The sequence below is a fragment of the Equus quagga genome, chromosome 10, assembly GCF_021613505.1.
Source record: "Equus quagga isolate Etosha38 chromosome 10, UCLA_HA_Equagga_1.0, whole genome shotgun sequence".
Lineage (NCBI taxonomy): Eukaryota > Metazoa > Chordata > Mammalia > Perissodactyla > Equidae > Equus > Equus quagga.
This window is the reverse complement of record NC_060276.1, coordinates 71,089,038-71,097,521: the sequence shown is the minus strand read 5'-3', so window position 1 is coordinate 71,097,521 and position 8,484 is coordinate 71,089,038. Positions and strand designations below refer to the sequence as shown.

At 49.3% G+C, this 8,484-nt stretch overlaps 1 protein-coding gene across 2 annotated transcripts in view; it reads left to right on the top strand.

The window, feature by feature from the left end:
- Positions 1-2,190: 2,190 nt before the first annotated feature.
- The window catches only part of STARD8 (StAR related lipid transfer domain containing 8), a 73,352-nt gene continuing 67,058 nt past the window's right edge, over positions 2,191-8,484 (top strand). Inside the window, exon 1 of one of the 2 annotated variants that reach the window (XM_046673575.1) lies at positions 2,191-2,374. In XM_046673575.1, coding sequence (XP_046529531.1) covers positions 2,330-2,374 — 45 coding nt within the window. In that variant the 5' untranslated portion in view covers positions 2,191-2,329. The remainder of the gene's footprint in view (positions 2,375-8,484) is intronic. The other variant, XM_046673572.1, reaches the window with a different exon arrangement.

The window sequence follows — 8,484 nt, the reverse complement described above, 5'->3', positions numbered from 1 at the left end:
TATTGAGAACTTACTTTATGCCAGGCACCATACTAAATACTTTAGCTCGTTTAATTCAAACCTCCCAGCCAGATAGGTGCTATTATTTCCCCCCATTTTACAGATGGGAAAACGAAGGCAGTAATGGGCCCAAAGTTATCCAGTTAGAAAGTAGCAGAACTGGGATTTGAATCCAAGCAGTCTACCTCCAGAGTTCGTGTGCTTAACCACTGCACTATGATATCCTCAAGGCTAAACTGGAATGAGAGGCCCAGGACTGAAACCCAAGTCTCCTGGTCTCTCAGGTCAGTGTGCTGTGTACCATTGCCTCCTGAATGAATGCTGAAAGCCACAGCTGGTGCACCTCCTCCCAGAGACCTGAATCTAAAGAAGGAAATGAACACCAGGGAGCAAGGGGCTACACGGCCATCCTAGGAGGCCTGTGCTCCTGCCACACAGCCATGCTGCCGTGCAGCCTCTCTTCCAGCAGTTGCTCCCTGGTTCTCCATCCTCAGGCTTCTGGCTGTGGGGGAGGAGGGCATATGCTCAAAGACGAGAACATTGCTCTGCTCTGGTTCTTTGTGTTACTCCCCCACCCCACGCAGGGGGTTTCCCCTTATAAGTCCACATGCAGTTGGAGGTGGGTGGGAAGGAGCCACTTGTCTTTCCTTTAGCTGACTATCATCCTGACAGGGCCCAACAGAAGGGACATTTGAGATGGAGGTCAGGGCTAGAGAAGAGGTGAGAAATCAGTTATTGCAACCTCCCTAGGGTACAAATGGGGAAACCGATGGCCACAGAGTAAGTTGTAAACAGAGCTGAAGAGATCCTTAGAGACCCTCAGGACAAACCTCGGGACCAAATCAGTGATAAGGAAGGTCCACAAAGATAGGCAGAGGCTTGCTCAAAGCAGGCTTAGCATCTTCTAGGGTTCCAGGATTTGACCCTTTACCTGGCCAGCTCGGGTCTCTGAAAGGGAAGTGAGGCCAGGGAGAGTAAGTTATTCTGGGCCTTGTGATGACAAGTGCCCCAAGAGACCCAAGCCTGGCCCTTTTCCATGAGGCCCCTGGGAGCCTTCTGGCAGCCAGCCATGGCACCCTGCCTGCTGAGGCCTGTGGGAGGAAGGAATCACTGCTTCTTAATGGCCTCCTGCCCAGAAATCCTCCAGAACTGCCTAGTCCTAACTCTATTTCCACCAAAAGAACTGACTTCAGTGCATCCAGAGGGCTCAAGTTCAGATTCCAGGCTAAACTTCCGGATCTGGAGAGTTCTGAGCATGGGAGTGGATAAAGGAGGGACGCCATCATCTCCTCAGAAGATGTTCAGAAAAGGACATAAACCCAGCTATCTGAGCTGCTAAACAGCTGTGATGCCCTGAGGCAGGAGGATGGATGAAATGGCCTTTGAGGGCTCAGGTTCTCTCTGGGGCATTGTGTGATCTCCAATGAATTCCCAGGGCAGTACAGGAGTTCTGAGAGGAGCTGTAACTGTTGTCCAGAATGGAGTTCCTTCCAGACTTGCCCTTTACCTAATCCCAAACAGGAGTCATACATTAGACTTGAGCCTTAGAGACCTGTGACCCTGCCTTTCATTATACAGCCAGGAAAACTGAGGCCCAGAAAGGAGGGGGCCTCCCCAAGGTGCCAGAGTGAGTCACAATTCTGACTTTAAAGCAGCATTGGAGAATCATCCTGTGACTCAGGGCCCAGAGCCTCCCATCTGAGAAGGTTTCCTAAGGCCACAGCTTGTCCCCTTCCACCAACTGCCTTCATACCTGCCTGGGTCCTGCTTGGGTAGAGGGCTCTCCTCTCTGGGCCCTTTTCCTTAGCATTCTTTCCACAGACCTTGTGTGGTCGTGATTGTACTCAGAGGCCCCCAGGGAGAGCTGGTGTATCATTCAGCAGGAGGCAAGCAGGCAGGCATGCCAGAGTGCAGGTGGTGGGACTGCAGGGTGAGACAGCAGGCAGACTGGACACTCCGAGCTTAGAAACTGTAACGTTCAGGGAATTTCAACTGGCATTGCTGTCCAGTCCCAGCCAACTGGCTAACGATGCCGAGTTTGAATCAGTGACCCGCCTCCTGATCCCTCCTCCTTAGCTAGCCTCTCTCCGTTCCTCCCTCCCTCCCTCCCTCCCTCTCTTCTTCCCTCCCTCGGCTCTCTGGGTGTGGAGGCGAGCTGAGCTCAGGCCAGCGCTGCTCTGCCTCTCCCTTCTCAGTGCTGGCTGATGGAGCGCAGGGCCAGGGCTGGCTCTCGCCGAGCCCTGGGTCCCCTCTAGCTCAATCCCCAGAGAGGGAGAGGCTCGTGCCCAGCAGCGTTCTGCTAGGCCCTGTAAGCTCCCTGCACCCCACCATGCCTCTGCTGGACGTTTTCTGGGCTTGCTTCAGGAAAGTGAAGGTAAGTGGCTGCCCAGACCCAGCCTACCTCACTGCTCAGGGGAGAAGGAGGCAGCTGGGGACCCTCCGTGCTGGCTGCAAGGCATATGGGCTTCTGAGACTATCTTGGAGCTAGAAAGGCTTGGGTTCAAGTCTTGTTTTTGTCACTTAACCAGCTCTGTGAGCTTCTCCTGCTTTCCATAAAACTCTTTTCCATAAAACTTGCTTCTGTTGCTTTCCAGCCTCTCCACAAAGGCAAGATTCTTAAGCCTCGGTTTCCTTAGCTTTCAAATGAAGACAATAGCGACTCCAACTTTATAGGATGATGAGGTTGGTGTTATTGTTTACATATTAAATGTAAGCAGATATGAGATAATGTGTGTGAAGTTCCTAATGTGATGCCTGGCATGTAGCGTCCATACAAATAACGGTAACTACTGGGATTATTACTAATTTCCATTAACATATATTCAGCACCTACTCTGTGCTAGGCACTATAGGAGTTACACAAAGACAAAAAGGGATGTGGCTTCTGTCCTCAAAGAGGACATAAGAAAAGTGACAAATCTTTATCAAGCACCTACTATATGCCAGACACAATATTAGATATTCAGTCAGTCAATAAATATTTGTTGAGTGCCTGCTGTCTCCTGGACATGGGGGGTACACGAGCACAGCAGGACACACAAGGATGTGTAGGGCATGATTTCTGTTCTCAAGAACCAAGGAATTGGAATTTATTTAGCATCTGTTACGTACCAGACATAGGCACTTTCAATTCATTGACTGTTGTGGTAATATTCACCACAACCCACTTTTTTCCTGCTTTTGTAGGTGGGGAAAGAACAGTGTGAACAATTAAGAAATATTTACAAGGTCACTCAGATATGACTGGCAGAGCTGGGATCTGAACTCCTAAGTCGTTATACTCTTCTTGATGCTATGTGGCATCCCACAGTTCAACCCAGTAGGAAGACCTTTAAACAACTAGTTTGCCTGTAAGATAGGATGAAAGTAAGGCTGGGACCCTTGAAGGGAAAGATTACTTCCACTGGGAGAGACTTAGAAAGGTTTCTCAGGAGGTCACATTTGGGCTGAGCCTGAGGCTGGAAGGAAGAGACGAGTTTGTCAGTCCGAAAAGGGGGGAAGGGCATTCCAGGCATGCCTGGCAGAGGGAACTTCATGAGCGAGTCTGGAGGCAGTCAAGTGATGGTGGGTTGGGGGAGGGGCTGGTTTTGTGACGTGTGTCAAGTGCAGGGTTCAAGGAGAGAGGAGTTAGAGATGGGGAACTGGGAGCTGCCTCCCATAGGGTTTGGAATTGATCTGTGGGTTCGTGGTCCTCACCTAACAGGGGGCCCAAATGAGATTTTCACCAATCTATGGTGAAATGAGAGAGAAGTGGGGATGATGTAGTACTCAGTTTTCAGAAAGCTAAATGAATTCAACTCAAAGGACTATTCTTCATTTGGAGACTATTATGTTCTTCTTATGGAAGTGGTGTTCAAATGATCTTTCTTTTATGAGATAGGAGTGAGAGATTCTTAAAAAGTCTGTCCTCAGCAAAATAAAAAATTTGCAACTCTCTGACTGTTCCCCCATTTATTTATTTAAAAATTGTCTTCCTCATCCATGAAATTCCAATGTCTTGGGACTGTTGTTTTAGGGGATGGGGGTGATTTCAGTAAAGTAGGGATATAATTAAGTGGATGGTTTTAAGAAAAGCACTCTAGCAGCCTCAAGTGGGGATGGTGTCGAAGGGCCCAAGCCGTGACGTGGAGGTCAGGAAGGTGGCTGTGATGGTAGTAAGGATGGGTGGGGAGGAGATGATGAGAGACACATCTAATAATGAGGACAGGGCAAAGGGGAAGTGAAAGTGCCTGTGAGGTTTGACACCCACTTGGCACTGCTGTCCACTACACTAGTTAACCATTCTGGGTACTTGGCATGAATTTAAATCCCTTTACACTCATTACCCCAATCTCTCAGACTCCCAGCAAACACTCCCAACCCACGTCAGCCTCTTAGAAATTGTTGGGATAGAGGAGTCACAAGAAAGGTCAGGGACCTCTATCGTAGGTCACAGACACTGGCCCACATGCACACATTCACTCATGTGGGTGTCTGCAAACACAGGATATATTACTCTTAGCTGCACACACATATGCATAGACACATCATTCAAGCATGCACACGTACACATACATAGAAGGAGACAAACACATCCAAATTCACATGCACGCACAGGCAGTGCATATCCACAAGCATGTAGACTCACACATGTGCCTGCAAGCACATACAGAGGTAGGCGCACACAGACCCAGGCACATATGCAAAATTAGGTAGACATACAGAAGCACGCACACAATGCAAAGTCACATGTCCATGCATGTGCACACAAAGGGCTGTGGCAGACACGAATCAACACATGGTTAGATCTCAGGGCTAAGAGGCAGCCTGCCAAATCCATACACATACTTGGGTTTTGTGTTTCCTTTTTGAATGCTCCTGCATTGAGGCCTCAGTCAGATAGGCAGGCCATCTGGGCTTGTAAGGTCAGTCAAGTGCATGGGCTGCTCTGAGCCACCTTCCCTCTCTGAGCCAGGCCCCCTTGCGAGCAATTACATGGCTGTGCGAGAGCGAGAGCTGACTGTGGGGAGGGGCATTGGCTGTGTCAGAGCCTGCCATAACTGAAAGAGCCCTTGTGGATCATCTTGTTCAACTCTCTTGCGGTCCTGATGGGCAAACCGAGCCCCCTATCATCCCACACCATATGGAGCTCTCCATCAGCTGAAGAAGCATGAGGAAGGGAGGAAGCTGAGAAGCTTAAGTTTGAATTCCAGCTCCCCCCCCCCAACAACACAGACACGCACACATACTGGTTGTGTGCCTTTGAGCAAGTCCTCTCTGAGCCTCAGTTTCCTTGTCTGCAAAATGACATTAATCAGTGCCTGCCTCTCAGAGATGTCATGAGGATTCCGGGAGGTGGTGTCTTTAAAGCGCCTGGCATGGAGTAGGTGGTCAACACGCATGACTTTTGGAAGTCGATTTCTGAACTGTACCTCCAGGGCAGCAAAGCAAAGAACAAGGGTTATTCCATATTTGAAAACTCCAGAGTTAAGGTCTCAGGTCCCATCTGCTCCTTTGCCACAACTCCCCCTCTGCCCTCTACTTTGGCCCTGTCTGAATCTGTTACCAGAAGCAATCCATTTGGGAGCTGAAGGGTGACACCTCAGAAGCCAGGGACACTGGGAAGGTGGCAAGAGGCCAGGCCAGGGCCCAGGACTGCTTTAAGCTGCACTGGGGTTAGCGGTAGCCAAGGGACAAGACGTTTGAATGTGAGATGAACCCAGTATAAACAGTTTCATATGTGTTTGATGTGTCTTCCCTGGAGGCCAGTTGGGGCTGGGAAGGTATCCATGGCCTCTCAGCACAACCAAACATGCATATGAGTCCCCCCACAGCCTCACACTCACACACGCGTACACACAGGACTGTTTCTTTGATGTGTCTTTTTGCCCCTTCCAACACCTAGCATGGTTTTATGCACATGAAGAGTGCTCAGAACATGGATCCTCTCTCTTGTTACTCTCTTTGCATCACGTGGGCATATCAGTTCCTGGAGGGCACTGACCTGGGAGCTGGGGAATCTGGCTGGGGATCCAATCCATATCAGCCATGACCTCTAGGTGACTTTGAGAGGATCAATGCTTTTTACTGTCCCTCAATTCTGTCCTCTTATAACATAGGTAGGTAGTCACACAATATCAGAGACAGAAAGACCTATAGAAGTCAGCTATTCAGGGCTGCCGGTGGTGCAGCGGTTAAGTGTGCATGTTTCGCTTCTGCGGCCCGAAGTTTGCCGGTTTGGATCTCGGGTGCAGACATGGCACCGCTTGGCAAGCCATGCTGTGGTAGGCATCCTATACATAAAATAGAGGAAGATGGGTAGGGATGTTAGCTCAGGGCCAGTCTTCCTCAGCAAAAAAAAAAAAAAAAAAAAAAAGAGGAGGATTGGCAGATGTTAGTTCAGGGCTAGCCTTCCTCAAAAAAAGAAAAAAAGAAGTCAGCTGTTCCTCCCTCCCTCCCTCTTCCTCCTTCCAAACTACAGATGAAGAAACTGAGGCCAAAGAGGGGACAAGATGTGCCCAAGGTCACACAGGGGCTCTGGACACAGCAGGATCCACACATGGTCTATGTAATAGGCCATAATCGCCCTACTTGTTCTGTGGCAAAATCCAAACACAGCTTTCTTTGGTAGAATCGAAGAGCAATATCAGGTGGAACATCTGTATCCATGCCACACACATAAATGCACGTGGTGGTAACCCTGTCTCGCCTACCCACAGGGCTTCTATGTGAGGCAAAACAAATCATGGACAGAAAAGTCTCTTGTAAACTGGGAAGCCTCGTAGAGGTTAGCCACCCAATCACGGTCCAACAAGGGACACGATTTTTTTCCCCAGTCACTGTACTCACATACTTGGTCATATGTGCATGAAGGTGCTCCTGAGTTCACCCAAGGACACATTCTCAAGCACCTTTTCCTGTGAGTCCACTCTCGTAGTGTGCATGGGACTTCCATGTGACTGTTCTTATCCCTGGCTGCCTGAGCACCTGTTCATATGGGTGTGTGCTTTCACACCCCTTCTATAGGCTCATGTTCACATACATACATATGCTCATGTGAGCACACGTCCTCACATGTGGTTGTTCACATTCTGGGCCCTCTCTGCCCCCAGGCCAGCTTGCAGCTTTCCAGTCTTCCCTGGAATCAGCCTGGCAGGATATGGGGTGAAAGTGTGACAATGACTAGGTGATTCAGCAGTTCCATTCCCAGCCTCCAGGACATCTCTACTTTTCCAGACCTTTGCCCTTGTCATCCCAAGCAAGACCAATTTGCTACGTGCAGTGAGTATTTGTTGTGGGAAGGGCAGGAGGGAGTATCGAGAATTCAGGAGAGCATATGAATGTATAGAAACTCTCAAATACTTCTGGATGCCATTCCCACATTCCATGTAGGAATCCTCTCTATCACACTTCACCAAGAGGATGGCTAGACACTGTTGCACACCTCCCATGATGTGGAGCTCACCGCTTCCTCAGATAGCCTGTTTCATCTCAGGACACTGCTGTAGGTCCCTTAATCAGCCTGAGTGTGTGTTTGTGTGTAAGTGATAGTGTACATGTGTACATCTGAAACTTGTACATACAGCCACTTCTCAATTACTGGGTCCAAAGTAAGGAATTATGGCATAGATTCTCAGGTCATGGAAAAACCACTTAGCAAGGGCAGGGCAGGGCCCTATATCCCGCAGAAGGAGGCTTCATCCCCAGACCCCTCTCTGCAGTTCCACAGCCCAGTCAAACAATGTGTCAGTTGAGTGGTGGGTACTGGTTCCCGATATGGGTGAAAAATTCACACTGTGGATTGTTCCTGTGTGGTTAATTGTAAATTGCCTCGCTGCTGACATATGCCACATAGCTGTGAAGCAGAGGTTTATGGTCGGAGGTGAAGGAATAGGTTGTGGCAAGGTTTTTGGCACAGATGGGCTTAAAGAGAGTTGTGGGTTGGTTTCTGGATGATCTAAGAAGCTTTCTGGGAGGTGTTTCCCAGTTCAGAACAGAAGGAAGTTTGGTGTGGCAGAAAGAGCACTGGACATGGAGTCCAACGGACCTGGATGTTATGCCCGCCTCTGCCACATCTCGGCTGAGTGGTCTTGGGCAAACCACCTCTGTTCGGTCGATAAGACTTAATGGAGTTGCCAAGAAAATGATGTATATACAAGCCTGGCATGTGGGAGATGGGCAATTGGCTCGGAATCTGAAAGGATGATCTATGGAGGAAAAGAGAGGGGAAGCTTCTTCAAGGAAGAGTAAGGTTGGAGACAGGAGAGGGAAGAGGCACAGAGCCAGGGGACTTGCCCCGGCTGTAGGAGCTTGGTGTGAATCGTGATGGGACAAGGGGTCAAAATAAGAGACACACATCTGTGGGCGAGAGTTTGTCCTTGGTGCTCTTGAGGCAGTGAACAGACCAGATCTAGAGTAAGAAGACACAAAGTCAGGCCTTCCACCTATCTGAGCTGCAACTTCCTAGCTGTATGACCTTGAGAAAGTTACTTCACCCCTCTGAGC